Source organism: Rhineura floridana, chromosome 10, assembly GCF_030035675.1.
Source record: "Rhineura floridana isolate rRhiFlo1 chromosome 10, rRhiFlo1.hap2, whole genome shotgun sequence".
In the NCBI taxonomy this organism is placed as follows: Eukaryota; Metazoa; Chordata; class Lepidosauria; order Squamata; family Rhineuridae; genus Rhineura; species Rhineura floridana.
This window is the reverse complement of record NC_084489.1, coordinates 87,606,193-87,623,482: the sequence shown is the minus strand read 5'-3', so window position 1 is coordinate 87,623,482 and position 17,290 is coordinate 87,606,193. Positions and strand designations below refer to the sequence as shown.

Sequence of the window (17,290 nt, the reverse complement as noted above, 5' to 3'; positions counted from 1 at the left end):
TTTAACAATATATCTACATCTGTGGAGAATAGTGTTGGACTGCTGGGAAAAGGGGTGGCTGGATGCTGTTGTTAGTCTCCAAGCTTTGCCAAGGTTGGTTGTGCATGAAATAGAAATTTTGCTACCTGGAGTCTTTCTGTTCCTCCTGGGCTGCCACTTGGAAATTCCTGTGTTTACTTGCAGGACAGAAGCTGGTCCTCACCCATAAGTGGTTGCTTAGACCTTGCTGGCTATCTCTGATCAAGGCAAGAAGCCAAGTAGAAGAGTGGACTACTTGCATTTAGTTCCACAGCAGTTGTCATGCCTCACTTAAGCCACAGGTTGCTGTTAGATTGACCTGCAATTTCTGCTTCCTTTGTTACTGGCACCCTTGGATCCCTGTCTCTTGTGTTCAGCCTGCTCCCAGCTTTCCCATTAGGGCCTTGACTTAACCAGGCAGCCTCTATAAGTTTACATGGAATTGGCTAGACCTTTGTATCTTGCTGGATCATCCATGATGTTGTCCTGAGCCTTCATCCATTTCCATCCAAGACTTGCCTGTTGGAACCTGATCTTAGCAGTACCACCCATCTCCCAATTAATAAAGGGTGGCCTTTATTCTAGCCAGGAGGGGCTGTGGGAAATTCCCATGGCTACTGAGACCTATAGGGCCCTCATATCTGGGAATGTCTCACAAGTAGATCCCTTCAGAGTTGGAGATGGCAACATTAAGGATGGCATAATAGACCTGCCAAGCAGCTCTTATCCCTGGGATTAGCTTTAGGCTGTGGTGTAATTTAACAGTTAGCTTCTAGCCCTTCATCATCATCCTCTTCTGCTGTCTGTCTTCTGCTCCTTCTCCTCCACCCTCATTGAGAGCAGTGTACTTGTACAAAGCTCCTGCTTCCAATTCTGGTTGGTCAATTTCTGTGAGTGACAGAGCAGCTGCCTTCTTCATGCTCTCCCTAAGCTGCACTGCATGAGCCCATAGGTTAGTTCATGTGTGATGATAATGATGAAAGGAAAAATAAGGTAATTTCCACACCATAACTTTTATAGCACATTTATAGCATATGGCTTCCCGCCCCAAATCCTGGAAACTAGTTTACCCCTCGGAGAGCTGCAATTCCCAGCACCGTTAACAGCCCCCAGGATTCTTTGGGGAAAACCATGTGCTTTTATTGTGTGATGCAGCCTAACACCCAAGCATCAATAGATGTTCCATGCAGAAATGGTTGCTGCTGCGGATTAGCCCCTCTAGCAGGCCTCCTGAATTTGAGAAGGTGATGGGGGCCATGGATCTGTCTGAGGCCAGTATGAATGGGAATGGACTCTATCTCAGTGGCAGGGCTTCTCATGCAGAAGGTCCCAGGTTCAATCCCTAGTTAAAGGCTCTCAGTAGGGTGGGGAAAAACCTCTCTGCCTGAAACCTTAGAGAGCTACTACTAGTTGGAGTAGACTGTATCGGGCTAGGTGGACCAGTGGTTTGACTTGGTACACGACACATTTATATGTTTGTGTGTTCCACATAAATATGGCAGGTATATGAACAGCAGAGTCTACATGTGCATGCGCACACACCTCAGAGGATGGGCACACAAACGTAAATGGCATACACATCACTCTCCAACTGCCACACCAGAAAACTTTCTTTGTCCCTTTTCTAAGAATTGTGTACACAAGCGGTTTTGAAACCCAGGGCTCTCCTAGTGAGAACTGTTAGGAACCTGAGTTGGTGCTTTCTTTCAGCCAAAATATTGTTGCAACTGCTTGATATCCAGAGCTGACAAAGAACGAGAAAGCTAAATTGTGCTTAACCTACAATGCTGTATAAACAAACCTTTTATCCAGCTGAAACCACAAGTGGTATCAAATAGTTGCTGGCTGCTGGGATGGTTCTTTGTTTGAAGTAAGGAGTCGTACAGCCAAGAGTATAATCCTGAAGGCAACATGAAGTGGTAGCATTCCTTCCCAAAGGTGGTGTTTATTCAGAGGATGATGGATAGACAGAGACGATTGAACCATTGTTGAACTAAGTGTGTGTATCTGTAAAGCTTGTGTAAATAATTTTCGAATGGACAGAGGAATACTCCAGGTTTCAACTTGTTATAAATATATGTATATATGATCTGGCTTTGATTATAAAGAGGAATATAAGTTGATTGCATGGCTGTGTAAAGCACAGATCTGGTGTCTCCCAGAGTCTTGAGAACCTTTTAAGTGCTGTCATCCCCTTGTGCTAGTGGCTGTTGACTTTAAATCTTTCTATGGGATGCTCCCCAAACTACAAATTGTAGGAGGGGTAGGCTTTATATGCCTGGATGCATTCACTTTGGGGCAAATATAATAACTTAAGAAGAACCTGCTGAATCGGGCCAGTGACCCATCTAGTCCAGCATCCTGTTCTCTCAGTGGGCAGCCAGATGCCCGAATGGGATGCCTGCTGCCTGTATCTTCTTAGAGCAGGTTGACTAACAATCCTGTGTCACCCCATTTTGTTTCACACACTATCACCACCAAACTAATTTTCTCTTCAACGCTTCTTGTTTTCTTACACCTTTATCTCTGATTTTTACCTACCACCCTATAATGAAATAAATTTTCACATCTGAGCTGTCATATCCTTTGAGTGTGTTCACATATTGTTTTGAGCAGTTAAGCAGCATGGACTAGCCCACTTATTCAATGAGTAAGGAATTTGTAAGAATGTAAAAATTCTCTGGCTGGAGCAGACTAAAGATCCACCCATCCAGCATTCTGTTTCCAAAAGTAGATTGCTCAATGCCCCAGGTCAATTCACAGACAAGGCATAATGGCTATAGGTGGACCTGTTTTGCCCTAAGTATCTCTTATTCACAGTGTATTTTCTCTGAACATGTTCACAGCATGGCGAGAGCACACCAGAATGAGTGAGTTACATCATGGGATTGGGTGGCCTTAAAGTGGTAACTTCAGATGTTTCAGCTAATATGGCATGTTTTGATGTCAACCATTTCTGGTGTTGCATGTTGCCCCCGCCACAAATTCACCATATACTAGCATGACAGAAATTCTTTGACTTGGAAGTACCACTGTGTCAGGGTAAAAGAGCTGTATACTTGCTATCAATCTCTCTGAGTTCCCTCCTCCTGCCCTGCCATTACTCAAATGCTGCATTCCAAATAGATTATTTATTTATTTGATTACCTACCCTGCACCCTAAGGTCCCAAGGTGGGTCACCACAATATGAAATAGATGATTAAAAGCAGTTTAAAACAATTATAAGAGTAGGGTTGGTCCTAAAAAAAAATACATCTCAAGGGTTGAAGGCCACAGTAAAGGGGTGTCTTAACATACAATGAAAGCTGTACTGTGAAGGTGCCAGGCATACCTCTGCGAGGAGGAAGTTCCACAACTTAGGGGCTGCCACAGAGAAGGTCCTCTCCCAGGTACTAGCACCCGCAAGCTTCTGAGGGTGGTGGAATTACCAAGAGGGCCCCCTCTGCTGATCTTAACATCTGAGAGGGTCTGTAGGGAAGGATGCGGGTCTTTTAGATTACCCAAATAACTTCTTTGGTTTCAGATATTTGAGCTTTCAGACAACTTAGGTATTTTGACCAGAGCTCAGAGGACAGAATGAGGCAAAGGTATGAAGATGTGCTGTTGTGGCAAAGGACATCATAGTAGCTGTGGGGGAAGGGAAAGGTGATGTGCCTGCCTCTTGGATCCTGATGCTTGCTGCAGACAGAGTCACAAGCCATGGTCAACGAGAACATGATTTGCAAACCCATTTAAGGCCATGCCTTTTCAGATCCTAGTTTGTGGCAATTTTAAACCATGGTTTAGGTCACCTTTCCCCAACTTGGTGCTCTCTGGATGTTTTAGACTACAACTCCCATCAACCCAAGCCAGCACAGCCGATGGGACATATAGCCCAAAGCACCTGGGGTCTATATTTTTAGGGAAGGCTGGTTCAGGTATTCAGATGTAATGCTTATCAGGGCTTATGCATATGGTCATTTGGTAGCAATTGTGTACACCAGTAAATTGTGCAAATGATGAGTTGGGTACTGTTAAGAAAGGTATACTTTTTAACCTCTTCCCCTGCAGTTCTGTTGATCTTCCTGCTTTTTGTAGGATAAGAAAGGAGAACGTTATTCTTAAAAAACAAACCAAAAACACGAGGGCATGCTTTTGGGGACAGTGGCACTACATTGCCAGCAGCATAATTGCTCATAGTAAATCAGCATGCCATTTATTTCACTTAATCCTGGAAAATAGCGGTAATTTTATCTTTGGGCACATTAGCAAGTAATTATCTAAACATGATAAAAGTTGGAAGTCATTTTGCCTTTTTTAAAAACAGAACTCCCCACCACCAACTAATAGCTATATCTATCAGAAGCTGAGTGACAGCAATGATAATTTAAAAGCTGAATTTAATTATGGAAAGAGTTTTGTAATCTCTCATTTATGATGGTGAACAGCTCTTGGGTTGCCTTAATATCATGGAAAGGGATAATGCCTGTTCTGGTGGGGATTCTATAATGTTGTCTAATGTGGGCTGTCTTCACCGTGACTTCCCAGTGAAAAAAATGTGTTAAAGAGAACTCAGGTGGTCAGTGACTGGCAGGAAAACAGGGATCTTCTTTTTCCCACAAGTCCATGGCATGATACTTTTTGTAGTTGTGAAATGTTCTTCACTAGCCTTCATTAAAATTCCATATAGGAATTTTAGTTTGACAACCCTTCTGGTAGGTAATTGTCTAAATCCAGGATATTTAGACTAGTTATTGATTGCCAATATACTTACAATACTTCCGGGATCATGCATCACAGATCTTGAGAGGTCTGCACTGGCTGTCAGTGTGATATTGGACTGAATTCAAAATGTTAGTGCTAGCATATAAAACCCTAAATGGCTTGGGACCTATATACCTAAAAAAGCACCTTCCCTAGTATCAACCATCTTGGACCCTAAGATCGGCAGGTGAGGCCTTGGTGCCACCGCCACCGGGGGCTGCCTGGTTGGCCTTGACCCATAACTGGGCCTTTTCTGTGGCAATTCCGCATTATTCAGTGCCCCCTCTGGTAAGGTGCATAAGGAAATGGACAGGGAATTGATAGGAAAAGTACTGGAGTATCCATTGTACATACTTCAATATTTTTGCAAAATGTTTTCTGCCATTTCTTGTCAGGTGAAGAATTGTTCTGCTGTCTGCTGCTTTGGAGCCCTGTGCAGGCCACAGCCAGTGAAGCTGGTGCATTCTTGCTCCTGTGGACATAATCATCCATAAAATATAACGCACCTGAACATGTGTTATATTTTATATAGCAAAGGTTCCAGAAAAGTAAAAATAGCTGGTTTTTGAGGAGTGCCTCTTAAAATCCTGCAGGTTCTCTGGAATAACACAGTCTAGAAATACTTGCCTCCTAGTTCCAGCACCCCTTTGTTCACTTGCATGCCCCCTTAATAGTCCAGGTGACTCATTTGTCACAGACAAAAATAAAATCATTGGCAAGATATTTCTGTGATGTCTTTTCAGTTGTAAGGCATCTATGATACCTGGTCTAGAAAATTTTGGTGTTGCTGGAATAAGATATACTAGTGCCATCAAAGGAATCTTCATATGTTCTGCTTGAATTGTGGTTAGTATTGTTACACCTTGTGACTGGTAGAATTTGCTTGCAAAACATCTCTGGGCAAACATTTTTACTATTTCAAACTGAAAGGTTTGCAGATTGATAGATAAATTTTCGAACTCACAATAAATGAGATTGACAAGCCAAGGTTGTGTAAACTCCTTATAATATTTCTTTCATATTTTTCCATATATTTGAAACCCCAAGTACATTAGTGAAGCAGGTTCATTGCTGGTCTTGGATCTCTATGTGCTTTCAACTGGCTTACAGTTTGCAAAACAAAACAAACCATGAAGCTCTGATACTGTGAGAGCTGGTTGAGAAATGATAATGCTATCATTTTCAGTGCATGTTCTATACAGAATCTACTCACAACAGCTAATGATGTTCTGTTGGTGCATATTTAAATTGACAACCATTCTCAGATTGCCCATTAAATGCTCAGTCATTTCCTCTATTTTTGCAACTCAGAGTGCATCTCCATAGTAAACGTCTCCGCATACTCACCTCATCATGCCTCCATCACGTGTTATAGGCCACCACCTGTGGGAGAAGTGAGAATTCTTTCATCCTGTATACAACTCTGTGGGTTTTTACTGTTGCTTCCCAGCAATTGCGTAACCCCCCCCGCCCCCCATTTGAATACTGGGCGTGTCATTTTTTTAGTGCTGAGATGAAAGCTGAGCTGAGCAGGTGCATTTCCCTAATATTTTTGCCCCTTGGAAATTGTCCCCCTTCACATATGTGCAAGCTGCTGGCCTTTTGTGGCTGAATTACTTGCTCTGGGCTTGTAAAGCCCAACCAGCCATTCACATGTTTTTTTTCCAGTGCTTTCAAGTCTCCAGAAATGGAGGTTTGCCATTTTGTTGTTCAGTTGCATGCTCTCGGATGTTGTTGTTTTTACCAGAAGGTGTAACAATACTGTAATTTTTTTCTGTGGAGAAGACAATTATTCATGGATTAGACCAGTGCTAGGGAACCTTGGGCCTCGAGGCCAAGCATAGTTCCCCAATTTGGCCTGTGAGACCGTTTTCCCCAAACCACGCCCACCAGCTGATGTCACTTGTGACATCAGCTGATGGGTGGGAGGACAGGGTTTAATCCCACCTTGTCTGCATGGTCCTGTTCCCAGCAGGAAACAAAGCCCCTTCCAGGGAGCTCTCTTGCACAGTCAAACTCAGCGTTAAGCAGGATGACACACACACACACAACAGCTGATGTGAAGAGAGAGCAATCCAAGCAAGTGCTGATTGAAGCAGTCTTCCCCCCCAAAGATTGCAGCTTCAAGGAGAACTGCAAAATGCTTTAAGAGAGACTTTGTGTGGAGGCTGTCTTAAAGCAAGTGCTAGTTGAAGCAGTCCCCCTCCTTTAAAGATTGCTCCAGCGATCTTTAAAGGCAGGGAGGAGATTGCTTCAAAGAGAGCTGCGAAACGAGCACCTGTTTCTTCATTGCTGCACAATGGAGCTGTGCCTGCCAAAGCTGATGTCTGGAAGCAGGCATTGGCTCTAGCACAGACTTCTCTGTTGCACAGCGATGAAGAAAAAAAACTGGGTCATCTTGCTTTGGAAAGCATGCCCTGGACTGATCCTTTTTGGGTGTTGAAGGTATCAGTTCAGGGTGAGCTTTCCAAGCCTTACCCCACCCTTCAAGCTGTGATTGTGGGGCAAGCTTTGCCCGCACAAGGGATTCTGACAGGTGGTCAGGACAACCCACCTGTCAATCATGTGCTGTCATAGTGACATCATGTGATCAAGTTATATTGCCCTGCCCACCTGTCATAGTTGGCCTGCAGGATTTGTTGTTGTTACATGCCTTCGATTACGACGAACCTATGAATCTTTTTTGGATATATTCATAGGGTTTTCATGGTAAGAGGTGTGCAGAGGTGGTGGTTTACCATTGCTTTCCTCTAAGCCTACGGCACCTGGTACTCCCAGGCAGTCTCCCATCCAAGTGCTAACCAGGCCTGACCCTGCTTAGCTTCCAAGATCAGACAAGATCGGGCATGTTCAGGGTAGTATGGATAGAGCCAGGTAAAGATCTGGCTTCCAGAGCCAAAATGTTTCTCCATCCCTGGATTAGACTAACAACTCATGACAGTTTGTCAGAGTTGATTATTGTTTTAATGGGCTTGTGGCGGATGGACCATAGCCTGCATGATGAGATGGAAGGCAGGCAAGCAAACCAGCTCCTCCTTCTTTTTTACTTCACTGTTGCCCTAATCTGGTTGTCTCCACTAACCAGCCCTTTAACCTTCTGGACTTTAACTGATCCAGTCTATTTCCTACGCTGGGCATAGTGGTATGACACTTAGGTGTGGGGTGAATTACAAGGCCGCAGACCAACTTTTCCAAAACAAAGTATGCTTTTACTCAAAGTGTTTTTTTGTTTTGGTTTTTTGTGGTGGTGGGTGTAAGGGAATAAGTTAAAGCCGTTTTTGAGAAAACAATTTTAGAAAAATGCTTCTTTTACAGTTTAAATGGTCACCCATAAGAGCAAATAAAAACAATAGAGATAAATGCATCCAGCTATACTTATTCTAGACTGTTTTCCTAACCAAGTCAGTGATTATCAATTTGCAGTCTTCCATTCAGCTTCTGGGTTCCTTTGTGGTCGTCTTCTGGCTCCTTTCTGCTTCAGTGATTAGCTGTACGCTCTAACCCTTTTAGTTCTCTGAAAGCATTTCAGCATCCTTTCTCTCTTGCAGTTCTTCAACTCCTACTCTATAACTCTTCCAGTCTGCATCTTTCTGCTTCTTGCATTCTTTCAACTAATGGCATATTTTCTATATATATCTTATATATAATATTTTCACTTCCTCTTCCAGCTTTTTGCTAATCAAGGGGAGTCTTGGTTCAATTTCTGTGTCCCTTTACTTGTCAAGTTCCTAGGATGAACCTTTGACCCTCCTGTGCAAAAGCTCCTGAGTAAAACATCCCCTTGTATTTTTAACTTGCCTGTGAGGTTTTGACCCTCCTAGTGCCTTACCAAAATCTCAGTATAAAATGAATGAAAATCTGTTTACAGGAACTCTATTTCACATCCCAACTAAGTAGAGTTATACTACAATGCACATTGTTGCACCACTTTGTTTCCTTTGAGGAAACTATTTTTCCTTTTAAAAGTTTAGCAGATCAGTATCTATAAATAGTGCATCAATAGTTTTAAAGTCTCTGAGATGGCTATGCCTAGTTAGTGGAGTTTTCAGAGTTGCACAAATCACTGATTTGTGGATATTGGCCCAATATGTATAATGACCAGTCTGTAAGTCAGAGATTCCCAAACTGGTCCGTGAGCTTCGTTCAGGTGGTCCGCAGCATGTCCACATTAAATATTCATATTTTTAATTGTATTTTTATTGCTTCTTTTACTTCCAATATTGTATTTTATTGTATTTGAATTCCATAGAATTTTGTAATACAATGTAAGAAATAAAAGAAACAATAAGCATGCAGTTTAAGATCATACAGCATCTAGCACAGCAATTGCTACAACAGGCAGAAGATCATTAAGTGACCCACCAAGACCGTCAGCAATTTTCAAGTGGTCCATGGGGGGAAAAGTTTGGGAACCGCTACTCCGACAGGTTTCCCACTATAATCCCCAGAGCCAGTTCCCTGTATGGTGTTGGTGTCTACAGCATTATTTCCTCCACTTGTAAAGAGTTATAACCTCAACTAGCATGCCTGAAATGGAAACGTACTTGAAAATTAAATATAAAAAACATTTTTTATATTCACCTATGTATTCCCTGACTTTAAAAACTGTAGAAATAACACATACACGTTCTAATATGACATGGAAAGGTTTAAATACATAAAACAACAAAAATGCTATTTTTGCATAGGTGCCACATAGAATCTGCATTTTCCAAGATAATTCCACAACTGAAAACTGTTTTCGACAGGCATGCAAAAATAGCCCTTAATCACGTCATTTTTTTAAAAACCAAAAAACTAGCTCCCTGAGTATAGAGGTTGTGGCCTAGAGCAAATTATATGATATCACATTATTTATTAGATTGCTTCCCTTCCCCTTACCATAAGGTCCTAGGGTGGGTTACAACAATAATATATACAATTACAAAACAAATAAATCCATAAAAAAAGAAAAGTGTAAGAACAATTAAAAACGGCTCCATACATAAAACAATTTAAAACAATTGCATATATAAAAACTGTGCATATATTAGTATGTGTGTTATTGTGGTGTTTGTGGTAACATTCCAAGAACCATTGTGGTTAAGCTAGAGATGGATAGCTACTTAACTGCTTTATGCCTTAGAGTATCTGTCTCAGGGCACCCCATGTGGGTTGACATGTAAAAATGGCACAAGTTCTGTAGTCTTATTCAGAAGTAGGTAATTCACTCAGTGCAGTGGAAGACAAATACATCCAAAGTCTGGTAAATTGGACCAGGATTTAACTGTGCATTTGGAGGAAGAGTGAGATACGAATGTAGTAAATAGAATATTGAACTTGTTTTATATAGTGTCTGTCTTGTAGGAGTTTCCCCAGCCCTCTCTGAAGATTCCAAGGCTTGAACAAGAGACCTGCATTCAAATCATGTACTTTACAGCTAAGCTGCAAGTGTTAGAATGTGATGAATTAATTAGTGATGAATATGATGAGAGGTCATATTCCTATAAAGGTCACAAAAGAATGTATCTGACCTTCTTGGCATAGGAAGAAGGTGCCTACCAAAAACCTAAAGGAAATAAAACACCTTTATATGGATTTTCTGTTCTTTTTATACTTTTTTCACAATTTCATGCTTGAATTATAATTTCTCCATCTTAATTAGTTAGTAAAAGTAGAAGCTGAATCGTATGGAATGCATTGGGAGATGCATGGGGGAGGATATGAAGGAAAAATACTGAAAAGTGCAAGCTTAATTTGCTTTAACAAGGTTTACCCTATAAATGTATGTTGAATGTGAAAATCCTGGAAAATGATTTCTCTCCAAAATCGAATACCTCTTCCTCCTTGGAGGTGGCTAGCATATGCTGTCCTGTGCCTCAATTCCTGTTTCTAAAATCCCATTGAATTGTAACACAGGAAGGATTATGACACGTAAAACATATCTTTGAGGTAGAGAAACGTACTGCGCTGCTGGGACCTTGACATGCTACATTCTTTTTGAAAGCAGACAGGTTAAGATTTCTCCAGTTTTGCTTTAACAAGATGTTAGACACAGGAATGAAATGCCAGAGCATCCGTTTGTTGACTAAATGTAATGGGGCTTGAAGAATTAGTCCTTTTAGGATCTAACAGTGATGTCATTATTTTATGAACAATCCAGTTTACTGCTGTGAGACCTTCTCTGTAGCCAAGTTTCTGTTCAGCACAGACAAAGGGATGTTACCCGAAAAGCAAACCCTTTGTGTTTCCAATTAGTTTTCATGCTTTCTCTGTCTTGTTTTTTGCATGCTTTGTTGATGGACTACAACAGAGAAGAAGAAAATGATGTGAGTATAGCCTAATTTACATCTCTACTTTGTCTTTTTTAGAAGACTTAAATATAATGGGTATAGCTGAACTATTTTAAGTTCTTGTTCTGTTTCATGTTGCTTGAAGGCAAAGGAGAAGAAAGGTCTGAAAAATCCCAAATGTCAGGCATTGTAGGTTGAGTTTCATTTTTTTATTAATATATTTATAACCCATCCTCTATTCAAGGATATCACAGTATGCTGAACCAGTCACTAAAACAATAAATCCAACTACAGGTCATAAGTGGATAAACATTAAATAATCTTAAAACACTAGCAGCAGTCACTACAGATGAAAACTGAGAATTACTGAAAGCTTGAGTAAATAACTAGGTTTTAACCTTGTGCCAAAATGAAACAAGTTTGGTGTCAGGTGGATCTTGAAGAGAAGGGTATTCCACCATTAATGTGAAGTTCACAGTCTAAGCTGCCTCAGCCCACAATTTGTATTGTTGCATCTTCCTATTTTCTGTGACACAGCTTGATTGTGCAGCAGCCACCACCCACCCACCCAGGGAACGGAAGATGGAGCAATGGCAGGTGGGGATTCAGCTGTGCATTGCTACCTACCTGTGGCCAAAAAAGGAGCTGCTGGGATATTAATCAGGAAGCCTCAACAGCAACTGACCCGAGCGTATCAGATAATATTCCCTAAGGTTTTAATAAGGCTTCCTGGTTAAGCTGGCTCACTTGTCTAAGCAACTCATAGACTGAGTTTATGTTGCTGATTTATTTATTTTTGCCTTCTGGTATGTGGGGTGGTTGTTTTGCGCTTGTCTTTTTCTACTTTTGTTCCTGTAGTTTTGAGTGTAATTATTCTAAAAGCCACGATTTCACCAGCTTGTTTCTTCTCTTCTAGGGCAAGGCTGAAAATGCACAGAAACCTGGTTTTGTCAAAGGGACAGTGTTCAAAGGAGTTGCATCTAGCCGTTTCTTGCCCAAAGGCACCCGGACAAAAGTTAACCTTGAGGAACAAGGCAGGCAAAAGGTGTCTTTTAGCTTCAGTCTGACCAAGAAAACCTTGCAGAATAGATTTCTGACAGCCCTTGGGAATGACAAACAAAATGAGACTCCGAACTCCCCAGCTGCGCCTCTTCAGACTGACTTTGTCTCTAAAATTAAAATGGACCTTGGGGATTCTTCAAGTGTTGTGGAGGAATTTTCACCACCGAAGCCTAAAGTGGAATTAGGCAAGATCCATTTTAAGAAACATCTGCTGAATGTTACAACAAAGCCTCCCCTTGCTGCTGCCATGCCACCACCAGCAGCAGCAATAGGACCAGCTGCTACAGCAGAATCTCTGGAATTGCCGTCATCACCACCACCACCTCCCCCTCCTCCTCCCCCTCCCCCTCCTCCAGAAATGCTACCAGCGCCAACACCAGTCCTATCCCCAGCAACTTTGCCACCAGTTCCAGTTGCAGTACAAACTGCAGCCACACCTCTGTTGCCATCACCTGTAGAAACCATTGTCCGAATGACAAAGGAGCCCTTGATGAAAACGCCTCAGGAAACTTTAGAACTGAATACTAAACAAAACGCTGTGTTGGATGGCTCTGAAGAAAATCCAGCTCAAGTTGTTTCTGAGGAAGCAGAACCAGTCCCAACAAAAGGAGATTCCCATATTGGGAAAGAAGTTTCAGGTGGTTCAAAGTGTGCTTCTCAAAGTTCTAAAAAACAAGGTTCCAGGAGGAAATTGTCTGATGGCATATTGCCAGGTTCTGAATCTGATGAAGACTCCGTGAGGACCTCTTCGAGTCAGAGATCTCATGAAATTAAAATATCTGCAAGCTTGGAGAAGGAAAAAGATTCACGAAAGAGCTCTACTTCTGTCAAAATAGAGGAGCAGGCAAAATGTTCTTCACGGTCTAGATCTGACAGGGATGAAAAATATTCTAGTTACTCCTCCAGGTCTGAGAGAGATTCAAGGTATTCTTCCTCCCGTTCCAGATCTGACAGAGAGAGGAGGCGAAGCAGATCCCGTTCTCGTTCTAGATCAGAGAGAGGTTCAAGAACTAGTTCTCTGTATTCCAGATCTGAACGGTCACATTACTATGACCCTGACCGGAGGTACCACAGGAGCTCACCATACAGAGAGAAGACACGGTATTCTCGTTCATATGTGGATAGTAGGGCAAGAGAGAGTTCTGATTCAGAAGAAGAGTATCGGAGGGCATATTCCAGGTCTACAGACTCAAGGCGTACATCCTCTCACTCTTCATCTTATAGAGACTCTAGGACCTCTTATTCAAAGTCTGAACGGGATAACAAGTTAGAGTCCTCTCATACTGATTCAGAGAGAAAAGGAAAGCCTACAAAATCAGACAGAGAATCAAAAAGGACTTCAGAAAGTGATGTATCAAAAAAGTGCTCTCCAATCAGTGAGCCGCGACACCGGAGGGGAACATCCCATTCTAAAGAGAGTGGTGCGAATTCTTCCCGTCACAAGTCTGCCTCTTCAAAGCCATCTGCTCCAAAGTCAGATAAATCTAAAAGTTCTTTCTGTTGTACAGAATCTGTGGAAATCAGAGAGCAGTCTAATTGTATAGACATGGAAGCGCCTTGTGTACAAAGCTTTGAAACAAAAACTGCTATTACACAGAAGCCAGAAACAGAAAGGACTGTTTCTCCGTTAAATCAGTTAAATGATTCACCTATTTTCAAAAAGTTAAATGAATCAAATGAGACGTCTCCTGTTTCTAAGTTGAATGAACTTGCAGGAATTGATAGCCATGACAGTATTAAGGAAGTGGAATCTGTAATCAAGGTTAAACATGAACTGTTAAGAACTTGTTCTCCAATAGAACTGAATACAAATGGGTCCCCAGAAGGAAGGCCCAGTGATGCAGCACTGTTCTGTACCTCCAGAATTGAGCAGATCGCAATGTCTTCTGATGATAGCTTAGACAGACCTGAGCCGCCACCTGAAGTCAAAAATCCAAATTTGAACAAGTTACCATCTAACGGATTTCAAAGTGTGCATCTGTCTAAAGGACATGATCTAGGTGATTCTCCTGTCCTTTCAAGTGACTTCAGCAGCTTACATAAAGAAAAGACAGAAGATCCAATTTCCTCTGTATATGGCTGTGAACCTTCTTGTATTGTGAATATAAATAATTCTAAAATATTAACGAAAAAAGTGGATGATCTAACAGATCCTTTTAATAAAACCAAAGATCCTGTCTCTTGCTATCTCTCAGATTATGCCACTCTTTCTTTGTATTACTCAGAAGTTGAAATTGAAGCTGAGTCTTCAGATACAAAAGTTACTCAAGAATCTTCTATGGATGTTCACGTAGAACCACCCATTGAAAAGTTCAAATATGCTGAAGTAGAAGATCAAAATTCATCAGAAATTGCACATGAAAAAGAAAAATGTGTTGGTAGCTTCAGTTTGTTAGAGTGTAGCCCAGTCAGAGATTCTTCTGCAGAAGAATATTTTGTGGAAGCAGAATTAGACAATGAGTGTATTGCACAGCAGCAACAAATACCTGAAAATGTGTTGTACCAGTCAGAGATAACAAGCTTGGAGAAGAAGAAAGAAGAACTCTTGGAGTGTCCTGAAGTAGCACTTGAACTGGATGTCCTGCATGTTGATTCTGTTGCAGAGAAAACAAAATCACCTTTTAAAAATGAACATTCTTACTATTTAGAGATGCCAGTAGAAGACTCAGAGAAAGAGGAACCAGATGAGGAGGAAGACTCAGTTGCTCTTGATACAAGAACCATGTCTGACTTGAAAGACCACAATCTTGACGTTTTGGTGATAAAAGAAAAAAGTAACAATTCATTGGCAGGATCTGCATTTTCAGATCCTTTGTCCCCGTCTTGTGATATTGTTGTGACTATAGAAGAAACAGAAACTGCAGCTGAAGTGTCCAGGTGTGACAGCACTGGCAGTACTCCTGAGCTCACTGCCATTCACAATGAAGAGTATTCTGAGACTGCTGAAAGCGCAAGTGAACAGTGTAGTGATGAAAGTGATACAGAGGACTCTGATTCAGATGACAGCAGTGTTCCAAGGAACCGCCTTCAGTCAGTTGTGGTCATTCCAAAGAATTCTACAATAAGTATGGAAGAGAGCAGTTCTTGTTCCTCTCGGAACAGCCAAAGTAACAGACGCTATGTGGATCACTGGGAAGATGGCAGGCCAGAGGGCAGCAAACCATTCTGTGAAGAAATACCAGATGATGTGGAATCTAATAATGGTCTGCAAAATGAAAGCAGATGTTTGCCTTCTAGAGATACAGAGGGGAGCCTAGCAATATCTGCTGAGCTCAGTAGAATAGCGACTGAAGACCTTCAGGCTGGTATCTCCCATCCTCAGAGTGATGGCGTTGACAGTACGAGTCAATCAGAGCAGACATCAGATTCTATTCACAAACCGAGTCCAGATGAAAGAGCATTATTAACTGAAACCATGTCTGTAGCACGATCAATTGATGTATCACAAGAAGAAGAACCGCTTTACCTTTCCAAGAACTTTGAAATGGCTGACGATACATCCAGACTTCAGACCAGTCTTTCCAAGCCAGACAGCAGGCTGGGGAAATCTGCTTTCGGGGATCACATGGACACTGGAGACTTCTCCAGAGAGGGTGGCTTTCATTCAGCAGAAGACTTGGAGTGGGATTTCTCCCAACCAGAGAAACCAAGTAGTACATACCAACAGCCTGATAGCAGCTATGGCATTTTTCCAGGTTATGTTTATCCACCAGGTACAGGGCCATATGTTGAGTCTCATCACTACTTGCATAACAATGGCTATTGTGATCCAAGATTGACTAACAGACCCTCTGAGATGAATTATGAGCGAATACAAGGGCAGGTTCCTGATTCACTTACAGAAGACCATGAGGAGTATGAAGAAATTGACTGTTGGGTTGATGAAAGCCAGGCCTTCTTCCCCAATCAGTCGATTAAGTTCCAGTCACGTGACCCTAGAGAGAAGGGTTCGGTGCAGGCTCACGAGATAAGTAGTAACTCTGCTAAAGAGCCAGTGGCCACAAGTGAAAGAAAAGAGCAGGTTAATAAGGTTTTGGATAAAAATGAGATGAAAGAGCGGGGGCCATTGAAGAAAAGGAGGACAGATTTAGAGAGCGACACAGAGAGCGATGCAGACTCCCGGGAAAGGAAGAAGGTCAAAACAGAGGGAGAGCAGTTGCCAATAATACCTCAGGACTCTTCAGTGGTTCGTCCACTATGCTTCATGGAAGAGTTCAGGGACCCCCAGCGTTGGAAAGAGTTTGCCAAGCACGGGAAAATGCCCTGTTACTTTGACCTTATTGAAGAAAATGTATATTTGACGGAAAGGTAATTGGTTTTAGTTACTTTTTAAAATGTCTTTTATGCTAACATGGGAATAGCATACCTTAAATATAATGTGAAAAAGTGTGTGTTATAGTGTACTGTATATTCCTTTAGTGCACTGTAAGGGTATTAATATTGGGGGAGGGGAGGGATTGTGATTCATACTGGTATGAATCTTATTAGTATGGCTCAGAGTCCCAGGTGGGGCTAGCCACTTCCAAAACAGGTACTGGACCTTCTCAGTGCTCTCCATTTGCCTGATCAGTGTCCTGTCAGTACACATTAGTAAGAGTTCCATGTTACTGCATGCAAATGTTAAGGCCTCTGTAAAATCACAAAGAGTTTTAAAGTCAGAATCTTGGTATTTTATGTTTGCAGTCTAAGCCTTTCAAATACATCCTCCAGAAACATTTTAAAGTTTTGTTCCCACCAAAAAAGAGCTAGAAACCTACTTTATTGTATTACCTCCCCACTCCTAAAATTGAATTTCTTCAGGATGTGAAAAATTGGTCTCAGCTGAATACAGCACCTTACAGCTTTGAGTTGGGTCTGGAAAACCAGTGGGAGGTCTCAAAACATTTGCCCTGTCACAAGGTATACCGAGGTTCCATATGCCAAACTTTAATAGCCGTCCATACTTTTTCTTTTGGATAAACTCCTCAGTTTTTGCTAGCCAATGTAATGCTGTCAGTTTCAAAGTTTGTTCTGTGGAATACTGCATAGGAAAAAGAATAAATCCCACCGTGACATCAAGCGGATGCTGTGCGAATGTCCCACGCTTTCCAAAGAGGAGAGGGCTCAAGGAGATGTGGCATGTGGAGAAGATTGCCTTAACCGTCTACTCATGATAGAATGGTAAGGATCATTTTGCAGCTTAGGCTGCAATCCA

General features: G+C 41.8%; 1 protein-coding gene and 1 pseudogene across 4 annotated transcripts in view; one reads left to right on the top strand and one right to left on the bottom strand.

Annotated features, from left to right (window-relative positions):
- Positions 1 to 17,290, top strand: part of SETD2 (SET domain containing 2, histone lysine methyltransferase) — an 86,400-nt gene that overhangs the window by 13,776 nt on the left and 55,334 nt on the right. For all 4 annotated transcript variants that reach the window (XM_061586604.1, XM_061586605.1, XM_061586603.1 and 1 more), the window contains 3 exons: positions 11,055 to 11,070; positions 11,951 to 16,404; positions 17,125 to 17,256. In XM_061586604.1, coding sequence (XP_061442588.1) covers positions 11,055 to 11,070; positions 11,951 to 16,404; positions 17,125 to 17,256 — 4,602 coding nt within the window. The remainder of the gene's footprint in view (positions 1 to 11,054; positions 11,071 to 11,950; positions 16,405 to 17,124; positions 17,257 to 17,290) is intronic.
- On the bottom strand, positions 7,516 to 7,634 carry LOC133365670 (5S ribosomal RNA; annotated as a pseudogene).